Source organism: Rana temporaria, chromosome 3 (assembly GCF_905171775.1).
Source record: "Rana temporaria chromosome 3, aRanTem1.1, whole genome shotgun sequence".
Taxonomy (NCBI): domain Eukaryota; kingdom Metazoa; phylum Chordata; class Amphibia; order Anura; family Ranidae; genus Rana; species Rana temporaria.
The window spans coordinates 291464039-291485338 of record NC_053491.1 but is presented as its reverse complement, the minus strand read 5'-3'; the positions used below and the strand labels follow the sequence as shown (position 1 = coordinate 291485338).

General features: G+C 44.0%; 1 protein-coding gene across 1 annotated transcript; it reads left to right on the top strand.

Annotated features, from left to right (window-relative positions):
• The first annotated feature begins 1394 nt into the window (after window positions 1–1394).
• LOC120930461 (very low-density lipoprotein receptor-like) lies at window positions 1395–2782 on the top strand. Its single transcript, XM_040341646.1, has 2 exons — window positions 1395–2447; window positions 2568–2782. The coding sequence occupies exons 1-2, from the start codon at window positions 1586–1588 to the stop codon at window positions 2780–2782; spliced, it is 1077 nt and encodes a 358-aa protein (XP_040197580.1). The 5' UTR covers window positions 1395–1585.
• The last annotated feature ends 18518 nt before the right edge of the window (window positions 2783–21300 follow it).

The window sequence follows — 21300 nt, the reverse complement described above, 5'->3', positions numbered from 1 at the left end:
TGCAGTGCAGAAAATGCAGCATGCTCTACTTTTTTTAACCACTTAAACCCCGGACTATTATGCAGCTAAAGGACCAGGCCGATTTTTGCGATTCGGCACTGCGTCGCTTTAACTGGCAATTGCGTGGTTGTGCGACGTGGCTCCCAAACAAAATTGACGTCCTTTTTTTCCCACAAATAGAGCTTTCTTTTGGTGGTATTTGATCATCTCTCTTATTTTTTGCGCTATAAACAAAAATAGAGCGACAGTTTTGAAAAAAAAAACAATATTTTTTAATTTTTGCTATAATATCCCGAAATATATATATTGTGACAGGAAGTCAGGTAAATCTGTGGGTGTTGTCACAGTCGGGACATACATTTCTGCCTTGTTAGACAATACATCAATCCTTATTAGGCGTCGGCTGCGAGAAATAGCCAGGAAAGGTTGGAGGGCGTTGGAAGACTCCAGCTGTTCAGAATGAGGCAATTAAGGCCTCTATAAGTAGCCCAGAGGATTACCACTTATTTGCTGCATAACTCCTAAGGCTGTGTGAGTAGGAGAGCAGTGCCAGAAGGTCTTCTGTGGAGGTGAGGAGAGGATTGATTTTTCTGTGTGATAAAAATCAAAAGACTATTGTTTTGTGCTGTATGACCAGCACTGTCTACCCAGTAGGCTGTGTTAGACTTCATAGATAGGTTCCTGTGTGGAAGGTAGACGCCCAAAGTGGCTAGGAGTTATTTTGTGTTTGATTTTGTTTATGCTGTTTAGATGCTTGCAATTGTTTTCCAGCAAGATGGAAAAATAAACCAGAAACTTTGTTTTCAACCATCTTCGACTGCCAGCCTGTATAAATTCAGTGTGTGGTGAACCCATCCAAGGGGTCACACACCCCGCTACCGAGCTAACCCCTCACATATGGTGGAGAATGCGGGCAGTTAAAGTAAACCCAAAATGGAGGAGATACTGAAACAGCTGGTTTTAGCAAATGCAAATCAACAGCAGATGAATGCAGGTTTGCAGCGGAGCATTGCAGCTCAACAACAGAGCCTTGCAGCTCAACAACATGCTCACCGTGAGAGCATTGCAGGCTTGGAACAGAGACACCAGCAGCAAATTGAGGCCATTGTGACACAGCAACAAAGCCCAGCAGAGAATTGTCTGTTGTTAGAGGAGTGCAAAGACTTTGAAATATTTGACTAATTTACTGGTATCCTTGGAAACAGTCCACCCTTAACATCTCACTGGGAGCAGTGGGACACATATTGTGAGGATCTGACCAAGGACACAAAGCTAACTAGTTTTGAAATATGGGGAACAAAAGAGGTGGATTATCTTCGCCTTGATGACTTTTCAAGTCCCTATCAGGATGAAGAAGTTATCAGTAAAACCTCCACTCTTGCTCAACTAAACAGTGAGGAGCTTTGTGAAGACCTATTTGAAAGAGTCCCCATACCTGTGCAAAAGGCTTTGAGTGGTGCTGAAATGAACATGGATGAAATTGATCAAGTGATCAGAGTGGGTGGAGCCACTCGTGTACCTAAAGGTCAAGAATGGCTTCTTAAAGCAGTGGGCAAGGAGGAGTTGGGAAAGAACATGAATGTAGATGATGGGGGCTGTATATCAAGCAGCTGCTCTTAGCAAGGCATTCAAAGTTAAGCCATTTGTAGTTCGAGATGCAGCCAAGGAAAATACTTGTTTTTGTGGTGCTGTAGCCAAAAAGCAGGAAAAGACAAATGAAGACTTTTTTCAGTGCGAAAGTAGTACAAAATGTTTTGAGAAGAAATACCGCTGTGATGGGGTGCCACAGTGTCCTGATGGATCTGATGAAAAAAACTGCTGGAGACCAACAGATCCCTCTGTTTGGTGTCTTTCAAAGACTTGCTGCGTTCCTCAGAATTGGATCTGTGATGGTAAACCAGACTGCATTGTTGAGCCTGATGAACAAGTCTGTGAACGTAAGGAATGTGGCAGTAACAAGTTCCAGTGTACTAATGGACAGTTTATTCCCTATACTATGCACTGCGATGGAGACAGTGATTGTGGTGACCATTCAGATGAACAAAACTGTACAGTCACTAAACACGTCCGCTGTCAAAGTGGGGAATTTAAATGTCCGTCTGGTGAATGCTTGCTAATGGAATGGAAATGTGATGGTGCAAAAGACTGTAAAGACGGAAGTGATGAAAAGGACTGTGAATTGGAGAAGATCACTTGTGAAAATGAGCAGTGGGCTTGTGCTAGTGAAGATCAATGTATTCCGACCTTCTGGCGGTTTGCTGGTCGCACGGACTGCCATGATGGCAGTGATGAAGTTCACTGCAAACTGCAGATGTGCAAAAGTAACGAGTATCAGTGTAAAAATCTTAATTGTGTTCCAACTAATGCTGTTTGCGATGGACAATCTGACTGTCTGGATGACTCAGATGACGGTGGTGCAACCCCAGTTCAAGATGAGCGTGACTCTGATGATGAGGGAAATAACAGACAACATGGATCAAATGGTGAAAGTCCAGTGCATCGATATGAGAATGACAACAGCGATGATGACATGAAAGGAGGAAGCAGCGGATCTGAGAATGAAGCAAATGATTCAGAAGATAATGAACCTAGGGAGCGAACATCCAGCGATGTAGAAAATGGTAGCAATAATCGTAATGCTAGTGACTCTGAAAATGAAGAAGCTCAAAATCACATTGCCAGTGATTTGGATGATGAGCCAACCAGACAAAAAGGCAGTGGTGATGATGATACACCTGTGAAAGGAGGAGCCAGAGACAGAGGAAGAAGAAGAAGACAATGAAGATGATAAACATGATATCAGTGATACCTTCTCAGAGCCAGGTTATGAAAATTATTCTGTTGAAGATTTGGAAGGAATAACTGCCGTGTCATCGAGGAAAAGACAAAAGCGAAGGTATTTCTGGATGCTGAGACCGTCTGAATGGGACAGAGACACGCTTCCCAGTAATATGTACCAGAAGAATGGTCCACATCACGGCAAGTACACTGTGAAGAAATCTCGCAGGATAGATGTGGAAGACCTGACTCCAAATCCAAGAAAACTTCTGCAGATTGGTGGTGAACTGCGTAAACTGAATAAAGTAATCAGTGACCTAACACCCGTATCGGAGCTTCCTGTCACTGTAAGGCCGCGATCTCGTAAGGAGAAAAACAAGCTGGCTTCCAGAGCTTGCCGTCAAAAAAAGAAAGCCCAGTATAAAGCCAATAAAGTGAAGCTGTGGGGCCTGAATACTGAATATAATAGAAAAAATGAAGTCCTTAAGGGAACGGCAAAGTTCCTATTTCACCCGTGTAGTGAAAAAAAGAAAACCAATCCGTCCATAAATAAAAATCCAAGGTTTTAAGGTGACTATCCAGAAACAGTGATCCACCACCGAAAGCAAATTAGGCCTCTTACCGGATATCCAGCGGTCTCTTAGTTAAAAGAAGACCCCAGAAAGCATGTCAAGGATAAACCAATGGTAGTCGGAGTGCAGGTGGACTGAGCTGGAGAACAATCCTTATCTCATTCCTGGTGCTTATCAAAATTTAAACAGTGTTATAGAGCATGTCAAATTGGAGCTCCGGCCGGAAGCTAACCAATATAACCCGTCCAAAATGGTAAAGAAGTCGTGCAAGTAGCGGGGGGTGATCCGGTGCAGCACTCGTTCCGCCCGACCGGTTTTGCGATAAATCGCTTCCTCTGGGGCACGGGTGACACACCAAATCAACCCCCCTTAAATAACAGTCCCTAGGAGGGACAAAACAGCGCCACGGGTGCACATGCGCACAAACAGCCCAGACCAAGCCTCGATCTGAGCTGCTGATGGAACACAATACTGTGATGCGCATCGCGCGCTGGAACCAACTCAAAACGAAATAAACATGGCCAAATCCATTGAAAGGCTACTGGACCAGACGACTGGCACCCCGGGGCGCAAAAAATGCACCCCCGTATGACAGTAGTAAGCCCCGATAAAGCGCCGCTGTGGAACGCACAAGCGGCACTTCCGCATGACGTCATCGCGCACGCCGACGTCAGGCGCCGGTGTGGAGAAACGTCAGCTGAAAGCCAATCACCGGATGGCCCATTCAGATGCGTCCCAGTGTGGGTCAAGCCTCCATATGAGATGGAGGAAAGAAACCGCACTGAGCGCACTGATTGGCTGATGGTGCCTGACTAGAGGAGGCACAATGGGCCAAAAATAGAGACGTGAGCGGACCCCCTTTCTAGATGATATTAGAAAGGAACCAGGCATAACCCCGGAACGTTCGCTTAGGTCTGCACAATACAAAAATAAAATAGACAACTATTAGGCATAAAAAATCATTAATAAACAGACATTAAAATATATACATGGTTCATATATGAAAAATCACCAAAACATGATTACAATGCCTTTGGCTAGAAACATAATGCTAACCCTGTATTACATACAATTTAAAACGTATTTAAAAAGGTATGAATGAATTGATGTATATCGAGCAACCAATAATACATAAACTCTGCAAACTTCCCAAGAATACTGTGCAATGACAGCGTTACAGGAAATAATATTACACCATATCCAAGCAACTTGATAAATAAATAGAGTCAAATAGATCTGATGGCAAAAGGAGTGACACTAATTTTAAGTATATCTCACCACATCAAGATTAAGAAAGAGAGGGGAGTGCTAGGAGTTGTTGATAAAGGCATTAATATCTGTGTCGATATTTAGCCCAAAAGGCGTGTAAGTTTTAACACGGTGGATCCACGCCATTTCCTGTCTGGAAATATCCCGGACAAGATTACTGCCCCTCCAATGGGGACGATATTTATCGATCCCAACAAACAGGGTCTTAGAAGGATCCCTATTATGCTTCAAATCATAGTGCCTTGAGACAGAGTGCTTGTCGTACCCACTCCTAATTTTGGCGATGTGTTCATTAAGCCTAACAGATAATGCCCTCTTCGTGCGGCCAATGTACTGAAGCCCGCAAGGGCACTGAATGAGGTATATAACACCTTTTGTAGAACAGGTGATAAAGGGCTCAATATCAAACGTTTGTTGAGTTGCTGAAGATTGAAAAGCACACAACTTCCTGTCCCTACAGCTGTTCAGAGAACAGACTTGACAGTGTTTACACTTATAGTAGCCAGTAAGGTTTTCTAAAAAAGTTCTGGCCGCCCTTGGAGGGTCCTGTACGCTGGGTGCAATGCGACTCCCAATCGTAGAGGCCCCCTTAAAGATCACACTTGGTTGTATTGGAAGAATAGGCGCTAAAACCTGGTCTGTTGTTAAAATGTGCCAGTGCTTCTGTATGAGTTTCTTCACACTAAAGTTCTGTGCAGAAAAGGTTGTAATAAAAGGTAGAGAGAATCTCTCATTCTGCGCTACTGGAATTTTTTCTGTTAATAAAGATGTCCTTGCTGTGTTCCTAGTTCTCTCCATAGATTGGGATAAGGTAGCAGTGTCATATCCTTTCTCCTCAAATCGTTTGGAGAGAATTGAGGCCTGACTCTCAAAAACTTGATTTTTAGAACAATTCCGTTTAAGACGCATGAATTGTCCTAAAGACACAGATTTCAACCAAACTGGGAGATGACAACTGTCTAGAGGTATAAATGAATTCCGATCTGTTGGCTTAAAGAAAGTGGACGTGACAAATTCCCCATTCTCAATGTTAATCTGGAGATCCAAAAAATGTATGGAATGTTGGCTGGACTCAAAGTTGAATCTGATGCCCCTAGTGTTCAGATTCAACTCAGCCATAAACTCTGGCTGGTTGTGGGGACGCTCTCGTTGAGTTTATGGCTGAGTTGAATCTGAACACTAGGGGCATCAGATTCAACTTTGAGTCCAGCCAACATTCCATACATTTTTTGGATCTCCAGATTAACATTGAGAATGGGGAATTTGTCACGTCCACTTTCTTTAAGCCAACAGATCGGAATTCATTTATACCTCTAGACAGTTGTCATCTCCCAGTTTGGTTGAAATCTGTGCCTTTAGGACAATTCATGCGTCTTAAACGGAATTGTTCTAAAAATCAAGTTTTTGAGAGTCAGGCCTCAATTCTCTCCAAACGATTTGAGGAGAAAGGATATGACACTGCTACCTTATCCCAATCTATGGAGAGAACTAGGAACACAGCAAGGACATCTTTATTAACAGAAAAAATTCCAGTAGCGCAGAATGAGAGATTCTCTCTACCTTTTATTACAACCTTTTTTTGCACAGCACTTTAGTGTGAAGAAACTCATACAGAAGCACTGGCACATTTTAACAACAGACCAGGTTTTAGCACCTATTCTTCCAATACAACCAAGTGTGATCTTAAAGGGGTCCTCTACGATTGGGAGTCGCATTGCACCCAGCGTACAGGACCCTCCAAGGGCGGCCAGAACTTTTTTAGAAAACCTTACTGGCTACTATAAGTGTAAACGCTGTCAAGTCTGTTCTCTGAACAGCTGTAGGGACAGGAAGTTGTGTGCTTTTCAATCTTCAGCAACTCAACAAACGTTTGATATTGAGCCCTTTATCACCTGTTCTACAAAAGGTGTTATATACCTCATTCAGTGCCCTTGCGGGCTTCAGTACATTGGCCGCACGAAGAGGGCATTATCTGTTAGGCTTAATGAACACATCGCCAAAATTAGGAGTGGGTACGACAAGCACTCTGTCTCAAGGCACTATGATTTGAAGCATAATAGGGATCCTTCTAAGACCCTGTTTGTTGGGATCGATAAATATCGTCCCCATTGGAGGGGCAGTAATCTTGTCCAGGATATTTCCAGACAGGAAATGGCGTGGATCCACCGTGTTAAAACTTACACGCCTTTTGGGCTAAATATTGACACAGATATTAATGCCTTTATCAACAACTCCTAGCACTCCCCTCTCTTTCTTAATCTTGATGTGGTGAGATATACTTAAAATTAGTGTCACTCCTTTTGCCATCAGATCTATTTGACTCTACTTATTTATCAAGTTGCTTGGATATGGTGTAATATTATTTCCTGTAACGCTGTCATTGCACAGTATTCTTGGGAAGTTTGCAGAGTTTATGTATTATTGGTTGCTCGATATACATCAATTCATTCATACCTTTTTAAATACGTTTTACATTTTATGTAATACAGGGTTAGCATTATGTTTCTAGCCAAAGGCATTGTAATCATGTTTTGGTGATTTTTCATATATGAACCATGTATATATTTTAATGTCTGTTTATTAATGATTTTTTATGCCTAATAGTTGTCTATTTTATTTTTGTATTGTGCGGACCTAAGCGAACGTTCCGGGGTTATGCCTGGTTCCTTTCTAATATCATCTAGAAAGGGGGTCCGCTCACGTCTCTATTTTTGGCCCATTGTGCCTCCTCTAGTCAGGCACCATCAGCCAATCAGTGCGCTCAGTGCGGTTTCTTTCCTCCATCTCATATGGAGGCTTGACCCACACTGGGACGCATCTGAATGGGCCATCCGGTGATTGGCTTTCAGCTGACGTTTCTCCACGCCGGCGCCTGACGTCGGCGTGCGCGATGACGTCATGCGGAAGTGCCGCTTGTGCGTTCCACAGCGGCGCTTTATCGGGGCTTACTACTGTCATACGGGGGTGCATTTTTTGCGCCCCGGGGTGCCAGTCGTCTGGTCCAGTAGCCTTTCACTGGATTTGGCCCTGTTTATTTTGTTTTGAGTTGGTTCCAGCGCGCGCTGCGCATCACAGTATTGTGTTCCATCAGCAGCTCAGATCGAGGCTTGGTCTGGGCTGTTTGTGCGCATGTGCGCCCGTGGCGCTGTTTTGTCCCTCATAGGGACTGTTTTTTAAGGGGGGTTGATTTGGTGTGTCACCCGTGCCCCAGAGGAAGCGATTTATCGCGAAACCGGTCGGGCGGAACGAGTGCTGCACCGGATCACCCCCCGCTACTTGCACGACTTCTTTACCATTTTGGATGGGTTATATTGGTTAGCTTACGGCCGGAGCTCCAATTTGACATGCTCTATAACACTGTTTAAATTTTGATAAGCACCAGGAATGAGATAAGGATTGTTCTCCAGCTCAGTCCACCTGCACTCCGACTACCATTGGTTTATCCTTGACATGCTTTCTGGGGTCTTCTTTTAACTAAGAGACCGCTGGATATCCGGTAAGAGGCCTAATTTGCTTTCGGTGGTGGATCACTGTTTCTGGATAGTCACCTTAAAACCTTGGATTTTTATTTATGGACGGATTGGTTTTCTTTTTTTTCACTACACGGGTGAAATAGGAACTTTGCCGTTCCCTTAAGGACTTCATTTTTTCTTTTCATTCCCTTTTCCTCACTTATGGACATTGATTTGTATCATGTGGTTTGGGATTTTACTTTGTATTAATATATTTAGCGCATCTTGTTTTTTTCCTATGTTATCACTGTTCCACTACACACAGTAAGGTGCAGCTTTATTTGTTCACATCAGTATTTCTTTAGGAGTACCTTTGTATTATATTTGTATTTAATTAGCGCAGTTGCTTCCCAATTCTTTTTCCACTGAATATAATAATTTGCTGTTTGTGATCGATTTAATAAAACAAGAGATAATGACACGGATACAAATCCCCTGGGTGAAATGGACTTTGGATTCTCTCCGGTACTACCTCGTGGGTAGACAGTTTGAACTGGTGACGGATCATGCCCCATTGAAGTGGAGGGCACAGACCAAAGATTTAAAGGCACGGATTGAAGATTTAAATGAGCTACAACTAAAGCTTAAAGAGGCCCTAAAACTAGCAAGGCTAGAGAGAATAACCTCACAGAAGACCTTGAAAACCTAAACCAAGAGTTGTGAACAAAGCAGAGAACCCTTAATAAGCAACATAAGGAAAAAGATGACGTAAACAAGGAAAATGAGGAACTGAAAAAAAGGGTGAAACATTTGATGAGCAGCGTACAGAGCAAGGCCGATCTGGACAGTAAACAGAGCATGATAGATGAGCTTCAGAAGAAAATTAAAAAGCTTGAACTGGTAACGCATCGCCCCGGTGCAAAAATGGGGAATGAAGATGGGTTGTCCCGAGTGCATGCCTGCCTGGCAACCTGTGTCCCAACCCTAGGGTTGAAACAAGAGGGGGGGTATGTAACAGGAAGTCAGGTAAATCTGTGGGTGTTGTCACAGACGGGACATACATTTCTGCCTTGTTAGACAATACATCAATTGTTATTAGGCGTCGGCTGAAAAATGTAGCCAGGAAAGGTTTGAGGCCGTTAGAAGACTCCAGCTGTTCAGAATGAGGCCTCTATAAGTAGCCCAGAGGATTACCACTAATTGGCTGCATCATTCCTAAGGCTTTGTGAGTAGGAGAGCAGCGTACTGAAAGTCTCCTGAGGAGGTGAGGAGACCATTGATTTTTCTGTGTGATAAAAATCAAAAGACTATTGTTTGTGCTGTATGACCAGCACTGTCTGCCCAGCGCTAGGCTGAGTCAGACTCCATAGATAGGTTCCTGTGTAGAAGGTATACGCCCAGAGTGGCTAGGGTTTATTTTATGTTTGATTTTGTTTATGCTGTTTGGATGCTTGCAATTGTTTTCCAGCAAGATGGAAAAATAAACCAAGAACTTTGTTTTCAACCGTCTTCGACTTCCAGTCTGTATAAATTCAGTGTGTGGTGAACCCATCCAAGGGGTCACACACCCCGCTACCAAGCTAACCCCTCACAATATATACACATACATGCACACATATCTCAACATGAAAGAAAAGAATATAATAAAAAGAATAAAAGAAAGGGAAGTAATATTTGAGTGGTTAAAAGAGAAAGATAACATAGACATTTTATTTAGCTCCATCACACCATGGCCTCATATTATCATGTTAAAGGGGTTGTAAAGGATTTTTTTTCCCTAAATAGCTTCCTATACCTTAGTGCAGTCCTCTTTCATTTACCTCATCCTTCAATTTTGCTTTTAAATGCCCTTATTTCTTTTGAGAAATGCTCACTTCCTGTTCTTCTGTCTGTAACTCACCACCGTAATGCAAGGCTTTCTTCCTGGTGTGGAGAAAGCCTCTTGAGGGGGGAGGGGGCGAGCAGGCAAGTCAGGACACTCTCTACTTTGCAGATAGAGAAAGGAGCTGTGTGTTAGTGGGCGTCCTGACACTCCTGCTCGCCCCCTCAAGAGGCTTTCTCCACACCAGGAAGAAAGCCTTGCATTACGGTGGTGAGTTACAGACAGGAGAACAGGACGTGAGCATTTCTCAGAAGAAATAAGGACATTTAAAAGAAAAATTAAAGGAAAAAAATTGAAGGATGAGGTAAGTGAAGGAGGACTGCACTAAGGTAAAGGACGCTATTTAGGGAAAACATTGTTTTCCTTTACAGCCCCTTTACAACCCCTTTAATCACTTTTGCAGATATTTGGGTCTATTAACATTTTTATTATGTCAATATTTGGGTACATTGGTGCATATTATGTAATTATCATTATTATTTACTACCTATTAGTATTCCTTTTTATGTGATTTACCAATCATATTTATTATACTATATATGGTATTTATTGTGCTCTTTTTTATCAAATACATTTATATTTTATATAATTGATTCATTATATTCTAGTGATGTGTCTCATATAAAGTCTCAAAATCCCCCTTTTCCCCCCTATTCCCCTCCTTTTACAACAATTCGTATATATCACATTAAAAACCCCATAAGGAACACATCTAATTTTGAACCACCCACTAGAAATTAAAGGGCATAGGGGCTTGTATCGGAGGGATACAGGGATATAGGAGGGAGGATCTCTCTAGCCCTAGAAACCTGTCTGCAGTATCATTTAGGGTTAGGGGTACCCCTTTACTATGTATTTCAATTCCAATAAAGAATGGTTAAAACTGAAAAAATTATATAAATTATACACTAATGAATGAGCAGCAGATATCCTAAAAGCTCCACCATCTAAAATGATTGTCGCATTTACAGCATTAAATCTCAAACCCAGTAAATCAATTCAGAAATATTTTTAAACTCTGAAACAAAATAAAATGTCATATCAGGCAATTTCGTTTTTTGTTTGTTTTGTTTTTTGTAAAGTTTAAAACAATTGTTCGATTAGCTCCTAAATTGCAAATTGCTTTTTTTTCACCAGTTATAAAAAAAGTGAAAAAAGAAACTTGAGAAGAAAATGCATATATGGCATAGTTAGATTTACAGTTTGGTGGAAGCATTCATACTGTGGAAAAAAAAAAACATGTTTGCTCTGTTTTGTATCTCTGATGATTAGGATAATCAGAAACGTTATTTTATTGAAATTACCCATCGGTATTCTACATCGGTCATGTTTGAAAACTAAAGAAAATGTTGACTGTACAGACTATGCCAGTTAACTGTGACTGGCAGTCCAGGTGATTAACCCCCTGCTTCTATGCAGCCTGCTAGAAAGCTGAGATTTTTGATTGCCAGTCACCTGAGGTCACATCATTTTTTATGGATGGATGGAAAAGTGGAACAGACAGCACAGCCTTTCAAAGTCACACATTAACTTTATTTTGGCTCTCCTTTGCTACAGTGGTGCCAGGAATACACAGGTGTCTTTGACAGCTGCATTGAGCTGCTGATTTTATTTCTCCACCCACAGATGCTGACATTCGAACATCGCTCTTGAGGATTTGCGTTTGGCCTTAGAACTTGCTAACATAAGGTCTAATTGGATAGAATAGGGTCATATATAATATATCATTGACATAACTGGTAAATAATACTTTAAAGATTGAAATGTGCAGCATTCTTTTTTTTTTTTTTACAAAGATTTACACAAAAATGTAATACAGTATAGGAATCATGTATACTAAGAACTATGGGCCAGATTCACAAAGAATTGCCCTGGCGCAGCGAATCAGAGATGCGCTACGCCGCCGTATCTTACCTGGCTCTAAGTCGAATCCAGGAAGATTTTGCGCCGTAAGTTACGGCGGCGTAGTGTATTTCTCGGCGCGTATTTTTTTTTTTTTTTGTAAAATTCTTTTTATTGATTTTGACAATTTATATAACACAAAAAAACAACGACAAAAAATAAAAAGGCAGCCGCCCCAGCACAACACTGGGCCGGTGAAAGGCCAACATGGCCTACGTACACAACCCGCCATTAAGTTAACATAACACCCTAACCCCCCCCCCCACCCTTTTTGCTCAGCTCCCACTCTCCCTCCCATGAGACCACCGGAAGATTGTCAGGTGTTCCGCCTCCCACTCCTCCCCAGGATTCAAACACTTCACCCCATATCACCCGATTCTACCCAGTATCTGAAATGCTGAAAGTTGTGAGGAGACCCATACCCGCCATCAGGCCTTAACCAACAGTCAGGTCAGAGTTATACCAAGCCTGCCACACCCTGTCAATTTTTTTCCCACAACCCCTGGAAAGGTAAGTCGCCTTATAATACGGCATCATTGAATTAACCAGGCCCTTCCAAAAGCGCAACTCAGGTGCCTCCGGTTTGCGCCATTTTAACAGGATGGCTTTCCTTCCGTAAAATAAAAGGATGTTTAGCAGTGTCCGATGAGCCCTGGATGGCACCACCTCCTCCACTAATCCCAGTAAACATACTGTAATCGTCATCGGAACAGGGGTCAACAAAACTGCTGAGATACAAGAGGTGACCTCCGACCAAAACTGCTTGATCTGAGGGCAGCTCCAAAACACATGTTCCGCCGCTGCAGGAGCAAAAGTGCACCTCCAGCACTCAGCCGGCACCGATGGGTAAATAGTCGCCAGCCTAGCTGGCGTATAGTAGATCCTACGCAGAAACTTAAAGTGGATTAACCTGTCTCTGGCTGCCACCAGATGTTGGAATGGATGTGTCCACATTTCATCCCAGTCCTCCCCCTGGATATCGGGCACCTCACTCACCCACTTGTCCCTGCACCTAACGACCGCCCCTGGACTGGTGGCGAATAGCTTTCTATATGAAACCGACAGAGTCTTGGGAAGATCCTCTGTGGAGAGCAACTCCTCCAATCTCGATGGAACCGACTCTATGGACAATAATTTAAATTGAGATTTGAACGCATGATGCAATTGAATATAGTGAAACAGCTGAGTATTTGGCAGATCATGTCTAGCTTTAAGTTGGTCAAAGGTAAGCAACTCTCCATCCACCGTGACATCTTTGAGTGTCTTGATACCCCTCGTCGCCCAGCCCATAGGATCGTCAAAAGAATAGAAGTGCGATAATTTAGGGTTCATCCACAATGGATTGGATGGAGGGCACGTATTTTTTAAATTGGGCGGGTAGGGGGCGTGATTCATTTAAATGAAGCGCGTCCGATTGAAATGCGCATGCTCCGTTTCGAAATTTCCCGCCGTGCTTTGCGCGAAATGACGTCTCACCGACGTCATTTTTTGAACTTAGACGTGAGTTACGTCCTTTCCTATTCACGGACGACTTACACAAAAGAAAAAAAATCTAAATTCGACGCGGGAATGACGGCCATACTTTAACATGGCAAGTCTATCTATACGCCACGAAATAGCAGCTTTAACTATACGCCGGGAAAAGCTGACTAGACCAGCGGGCACCGAAGTATTGCACCTACGATCCAAAGGCGTACGAAGCCGTACGCCTGTCGGATCGAAGCCAGAAAATGTTGTATCTTGGTTTGAGGATTCAAACTAAAGATACGACACGTCAAATTTGAAAGTACGCCGGTGTATCAGTAGATACGCCGGCGTACTTCTTCTGTGAATCTGGCCCTATATTATAAATGATTATATATTATTATATTATAAATATTTTTTTTCTGATCTGTATTTTGTCCTGTTGGCACCCCTACTTAAAAAAATAACTTGACGTCTTTTTATATTTTATTATAATGAATACATTTTTGTAATATATAAATTGTTTGCCAAAAATGTCTATTTGCAGAAACTCCCACAGAAATAGTCATGTTGAGAGTCAAACTGTTGGTGCCCCTTTTAGAACAATTCTACATACTGTGCATCTGCTCAAAATCAGTCTTCCTTCCAGCTCTCTTGTTTTTTCTAACAAGGTCACCTCCCTGTTATAAACTATACTCTTCAGACCCTTCTCCTCCCATATCTTATATTACTTAACCCAACAAACATTTAAAATTCAACTCATTCTGTAAATGATAACTGTCACAGGTGCTCTTAACCAAGCTGCCAAAACATCAAATGGCTGGTGTGATAATAGATCACATATGCAGCACCATAGCAACTGCAGATCAAACAGAGGCTAAGATGGCCGCTTCCATGGCTGTAAAGGATGGGAGGGGGTTTAGGTTTGATTTAAACGCATATTTATAAAATAGTGAATGTGACAAACTCTAAATATTGGCTGCAAATCTTCTTGGTGCATGGGTTATACCATTAGTAATTTGTTCACTTGTGGTTAGGGTTGTCCCGATACCGAGCATTTGCCCCAGTACTCTCTTAATCGGTGCTTCTCTCCCACACACGATCACAGCTGACTGTCCCCTATCCTCCAGTCCCCATCCATCCTTCTCCATGCTGTTGTCCCCCTCCATGCTGCTTCGTGTCCCTCTCCATGCATCTGTCCCCCTCTCTCATCTGTGCATCTGTCCCCCTCCATGCTGCTCCATGTCCCCCTCGGTCCATCTGTCCCCCTATCTCTTCCGTGTCCCCCTCCGTGCATCTGCCTGGGTCCCCCTCCATGCTGCTCCGTGTCCCCCTCCGTGCATCTGTCCCCCTCTCTCCTCCATGTCCCCCTCCATGCATCTGTCCCCTTCTCTTCTACCGTCCCCCTCGGTATCTCAGGAAGGAGAGCGGAGGTATTAGCCGGTAAACCCGGCTCCTTTGTTTTCTGAATGGACAGAGTCAGTGATCACTGACTCTGTCTATTCACATAACTGAAATATTGTAACCTCCTGTGATTACTATGTCTCAGTTAATGAATGAAGAGAAGCCGCTGTTTTCTGTCCTTTCATTTTCAGTGCAGGGGAGGCTGCTGAGAAAGGGACTGGAGTGTCCCTAGTCCCTTTCTCTGTCTCAAAGGGGCGATTTCTGGGGTCTGTTAAGACCCCTGATATCTCACCATAGCCCCCCAAAAGGGCCGATAAAAATTTTTTTTTTAATAAATAATAAAAAAAATTGTAAAAAATAATTTCCCCCCCAGGGAAGAAAGCATTGTAAAAAAACAAAAAAACTGACATGTGCCACTTTCACATGAGATTAAATAAAGGTATCGGTTATCGGTATCGGCGAGTACTTGAAAAAAAGTATCGGTACTTGTACTCGGTCTTAAAAAAAGTGGTATCGGGACAACCCTACTTGTGGTGAATGTTTAGCCACTTAACAACCAGGCCAATTCTGACACTTCTCTCCTACATGTAACATAACACCTTTTACAATCCAAACTAGTACAACACATCCAGGCATTCGACCACCACTTCGGATTAGTGTAAGTGATGTGTTCTGGAAAAGTCTTCCTGAGCGGTGATGCTAACTCAACACTGCCCCTCATACAGAGACTGTACAAACACAGACCACCATGTTAAACGATGAACCACAGCACCCTGGGACGGATGTGCAGTTCCCCAATTTTGATGTGAATGACAATGACTTGCACAGAGTAACTAAGGTCAATGATGAAATGTTGGAACAACTGGTGGTACCCAAACCTTTTAGGTCTAAGGTGTTACATTTGGATAATAGTCATGTACTCGGGGGTCACGTTGGAGCGGTTAAAACTCAGGAACAGGTTTTATAGAATTTTTATTGGCCTGGTGTATATCAGGAAATTAAGGACTACTGCCCCACCTGTCAAAGAACCGCTCCAACGCCCCATTTTTGCAGTATGCTGGTACCGCTTCCAAAATCTGAGGTTCCCTTTGATTTCATAGCCACAGACTTGGTGGGCCCCTTACCCAAGTCGGCTAGGGCAGTGGTCATCAACCCTGTCCTCAGGGCCCACTAACAGGCCAGATTTTATGTATTACCTTGTAGAGATGCAGACTAGAATACTGCAATCACTGAGCAGCAAATTATATCACCTGTGATGTATTTCAGTTATCTTGAAAACCTAGACTGTTAGTGGGCCCTGAGGACAGGTTTGATGACCACTGGGCTAGGGGACACCAATGCATTTTGGTTGTCCTTGACTAGGGATGAGCTTTGCATTCGAAACAAACGTATTTTCGACTCGAACATCGGTCGTTCGATTGTTCGACGAAATTCGAACAAAACGGGTCGTTCGCGCCAAATTCGAGTGACGCAAAAAGGCCCATAATTCACTGCGGCGTTGAGCGCTGATGATTGGCCAAGCATGCTGTATGTCCCGCATGCTTGGCCAATCACAGCGCGCAAAAAACGAAGAGCCATAATTGGCCAAAGCCAGGGTGGCTTTGGCCAATTATGGCTCAGGGGGTTTAGTACACGCCCCACACTATAAAAGGCAGCCTGCAAGGCGGCCTCGTGTAGTGTGTTCCCACTTTGTTAAAGAGAAGATCAGTCAGACAGTTAGAGAGAGAGAGAGAGAGAGAGAGAGATAGATAGAGACACAGTGTCTTTTCTACCAGATAGATATATAGATAGATAGATAGATAGATAGATAGATAGATAGATAGATAGATAGATCGATAGAGCAGTATAGTTAAATTTACAGTTTGTAGAGAATATATCTACATCCCTAGGAGTTGTACATATATTTATAAACTGTATAGCATAGCTAGATCTGCTATTAGTATTTGTCAGGCAGGAGATTGTGCTTGATGCAGTGCTCTAACGTGTTGTATTGCCTGCATAGTGTTTACTGCATAGCTGTAACTGCACGTTTTTTATTTATTTGCACCTAAACGCAGTCGCTGTTAATGCGTGTGGGCTATTTAATTGCACATAAACGCAGTCGCTGTAACTGCGCATGTGCTGTTTAATAGCAACTAAACGCATTTGCTGTAACTGCACGTGTGCTATTTATTTGCACCTAAACACAGTCACTGTTAATGCGCGTGTGCTGTTTGAAAGCAACTAAACGCATTAGTTGTCACATGTCACAGAGGTGACAGGCTGGGCTAAGTGATGGCAGGATATTGGGAGGTGGGATGGCAGGGTGCTGGGAGTGAGGATTGCAGGAGAAGTTTGGTTTGTGGAGAAAGCAGCAACTTTGAAGGTATTTTTATTTTGTTTTTGAGCAGCCATTAAAAGGGTCAGGGCAAGCACAAAGGAGGTGGGGTCAGGGGAGGAGCCAAGGGGGCGGCAAAATAGGGTTTTGCCTAGGGTGTCAAAAATCCTTGCACCAGCCCTGAACACGTGCCACTACTATAGACACCCAGCAGGTGTGATATTTAAAGGAATTTTTCAATTTTCTTTTCACTTCAAGCATCATTAAAATCGCTGCTCCAGAAAAAACGACAGTTTTTAAAACTTTTTTTTCATTGATACATGTTCCCTGGGGCAAGACCCGTGTTTTGAACAACGTTTTCCAACATTAAATTGAAGATTGGTCTTTAAAATGATCGTTTTTGAATTCGAACGTTCGAGTCCCATAGACTTCAATGGGGTTCTAAATGTTCGCGCGAACCCGCGGTCTGTTTGAACGTTCTGGTGCGAACCGTACGTGGGTATGTTCGGCTCATCCCTATCCTTGACTATGCCACTAGGTATCCGGTAGTGGTCCCTTTAAGAAATTGCTTGTCCAAGGTCATCGAACGTGAGTTGTTGCAGATGTTCATGAGAACAGGGCTCCTATCTGAGATCTTGAGGGATCAAGGTACACCCTTCATGTTTAAGGTGATGAATGAGCTCTGTCGACTGATTAAAAATTTAACTGCAGAGCTCAGTGTATCATCAAAAAAAATTAATGGATTAGTGGAGTGATTCAACAAAACCTTGAAGGGAAGCTTTAAAAAAAGGTGGTTGAGGATGGTCATGATTGGGATCGCTTGATCCCTTGCTGTTTGCCATAAGAGAGATACCCCAGGCCTCCACAGGATTATATATATATATATATATATATATATATATGGAATATAAAAAAAATCCATAATAGCCAGGCTCAAAATTACCAACCAAAAAAGCAATAAATCAAATCAACCTGTCTAGCTGTATGCATTAAAGCGGAGTTCCACCCTATTTTTTAAGTTTGTATCATATGATGTAATACTGCCCCCTTAAATATATTTGGCATGTTTTTTTTTTTTTTTTTTTAAATACTCACTGTGCTATTCTTTTTCGTTTATTTCTCCCGCCGCGGCGGCAGAGGCCTCGCCGCGTCATCCCCAGCCCTGCTATTCCTCAGAAGTATCGCGGTACTTCCACCGCAATTGAAAGAAATCTCGAGCGAGCCGGTAGGCGGGCGTAGGCGGAGAGATGGTTGAAGCCCCGCCCACCGCTCTATGTATGTCCTGCTTCAGGGGGGTGGTGCACTTGCTGTCACTTGCTTAGGAGGGGCGGGCTAATGTGGGCACAAACCCCCCCGCAGTTTGTGCGGGGTGTTTGCTGTCCCACACGATCTTAGCCCAGCTCTTCATGGCAGCCGACATTGCTTCCCGTCAGCTGCCTCTCTCACTAGCAATGCAGATGAAGGTGTCAGATCGGAGGAGGCGTGGTAGGGGCAGGGTCATCGGCATACACTGTGTATGCCGATGACCCCGCCCCTACCACGCCTCCTCCGATCTGACACCTTCTGAGTACACAGACAGGAGGAGGAGCCAGGCAGGAGGTGGGATGCTGCTGTGCTAAAGGTCTGTGTACAAGTAAACAGACAGACTATAGATGACACTTGCGTGGGGGAGCTGATATAAATGAATTCCTGCAGTGATCTATGTGGGGGGAGAGGGTATATGCTAGGGGGCGTACTGTGCTGAGTTCCTGGGTCTGTACTCCTTCTGTGCTCATTATGAGAGGTTCCCACCATCCCTGTGCTGTGCTCATGAGGGGCTCCCACCATCCCTGTACTGTGCTCATGAGAGGTTCCCACCATCCCTGTACTGTGCTCATGAGGGGTTCCCACCATCCCTGTACTGTGCTGAGTTCCTGGGTCTGTACTCCTTCTGTGCTCATTATGAGAGGTTCCCACCATCCCTGTGCTGTGCTCATGAGGGGTTCTCACCATCCCTGTACTGTGCTGAGTTCCCGGAGCTGTATTCCTTCTGTGCTCTTTATGAGAGGTTCCCACCATCCCTGTGCTGTGCTCATGAGGGGTTCCCACCATCCCTGTGCTGTGCTCATGAGGGGTTCTCACCATCCCTGTACTGTGCTGAGTTCCCGGGGCTGTACTCCTTCTGTGCTCATTATTAGAGGTTCCCACCATCCCTGTGCTGTGCTCATGAGGGGTTCTCACCATCCCTGTACTGTGCTCATGAGGGGTTCCCACCATCCCTGTGCTGTGCTCATGAGGGGTTCCCACCATCCCTGTACTGTGCTGAGTTCCCGGGGCTGTACTCCTTCTGTGCTCATTATGAGAGGTTCCCACCATCCCTGTGCTGTGCTCATGAGAGGTTCCCACCATCCCTGTACTGTGCTCATGAGAGGTTCCCACCATCCCTGTGCTGTGCTCATGAGGGGTTCTCACCATCCCTGTACTGTGCTCATGAGAGGTTCCCACCATCCCTGTGCTGTGCTCATGAGGGGTTCCCACCATCCCTGTGCTGTGCTCATGAGAGGTTCCCACCATCCCTGTGCTGTGCTCATGAGGGGTTCCCACCATCCCTGTGCTGTGCTCATGAGGGGTTCTCACCATCCCTGTACTGTGCTCATGAGAGGTTCCCACCATCCCTGTGCTGTGCTCATGAGGGGTTCTCACCATCCCTGTACTGTGCTCATGAGGGGTTCCCACCATCCCTGTACTGTGCTGAGTTCCCGGGGCTGTACTCCTTCTGTGCTCATTATGAGAGGTTCCCACCATCCCTGTGCTGTGCTGAGTACCCGGGTCTGTACTCCTGCTGTGCTCATGAGGGGTTCCCACCATCCCTCTGCTGTGCTCATGCGGGGTTCCCACCATCCCTGTACTGTGCTCATGAGGGGTTCCCACCATCCCTGTACTGTGCTCATGAGGGGTTCCCACCATCCCTGTGCTGTGCTCATGAGGGGTTCCCACCATCCCTGTGCTGTGCTCATGAGGGGTTCCTACCATCCCTGTACTGTGCTGAGTTCCCGGGGCTGTACTCCTTCTGTGCTCATTATGAGAGGTTCCCACCATCCCTGTGCTGTGCTGAGTACCCGGGTCTGTACTCCTGCTGTGCTCATGAGGGGTTCCCACCATCCCTCTGCTGTGCTCATGAGGCGTTCCCACCATCCCTGTACTGTGCTCATGAGGGGTTCCCACCATCCCTGTACTGTGCTCATGAGGGGTTCCCACATCCCTGTGCTGTGCTCATTATGAGGGGTTCCCACCATCCCTGTACTGTGCTGACTTCCTGGGTTTGTACCCCTGCTGTGCTCATGAGGGGTTCCCATAATCCCTACAGCGCCAGGAAGTCAGCACAGCACAGGGATGGTGGGAACCCCTCATAATGAGCACAGCAGATACTATTAGTCCAGTTTTTTAAAAATTCATCATAACGAATGTGGGTAATTGTTACGAAAAGTGAACGAATCTAACGAAAATTCGTATTTCGTACGAATCTGAATTGAGTTTCGGGCACGAAATACGAAAATAACGGCTAATGCGAAACGGAACTAAACAAAATGAATTTATTGACGGCGCAAATGTCTAGTATATGTATGTGTGTATATATATATATATATATAATATATATATATATATATATATATATATATAATCTTGTTTCTGTGCAGATATATCTACATAACAAATGATTTAGTATATTTACTGGTTCCTGGAGGGAGGAGGGGAGGAGAGTTTTGCATAGACAAGGGGCAGCAAGTTCCTTCCGTTGCTATGGAAACCTGACCTGAAACTATTACATGCTTGTGCAGCACTGAGCATGTGCGAGATCAAGGCTGAAATCCAGGAAGTCATACCGTCTGGCTTCATGATGCCCACACTTAAGATGGCCCCAGTCAATTTCTATTTTATAAAGTGTCTAAATGCTGTAACAACCTAACAAAACGGACCTTAGTTTACAGACTAACTGTAGTAGAATACATTAAGCTTGTGTATTACAGGTTTTCATATTTAAAACGTTTTTATTTTTAAAATTGTGGCCGGAACTCCGCTTTAAAAACAGAGGTTTAGTTGCATATATTTGCAAATACCTGTGTAAGCTGCAGGCCCCATCAAGGCACTCCGTGTACTGCAGTCCTAACTTTGAATTTTAAAGTCTCCTCAATAGGAGCACAGGAGTGCTAATCAATAGATAAGGGGCAGGTGATCACCTGACCATGCCCCTAAATATAGTTGGTCTAGCAAAAAGGAGCA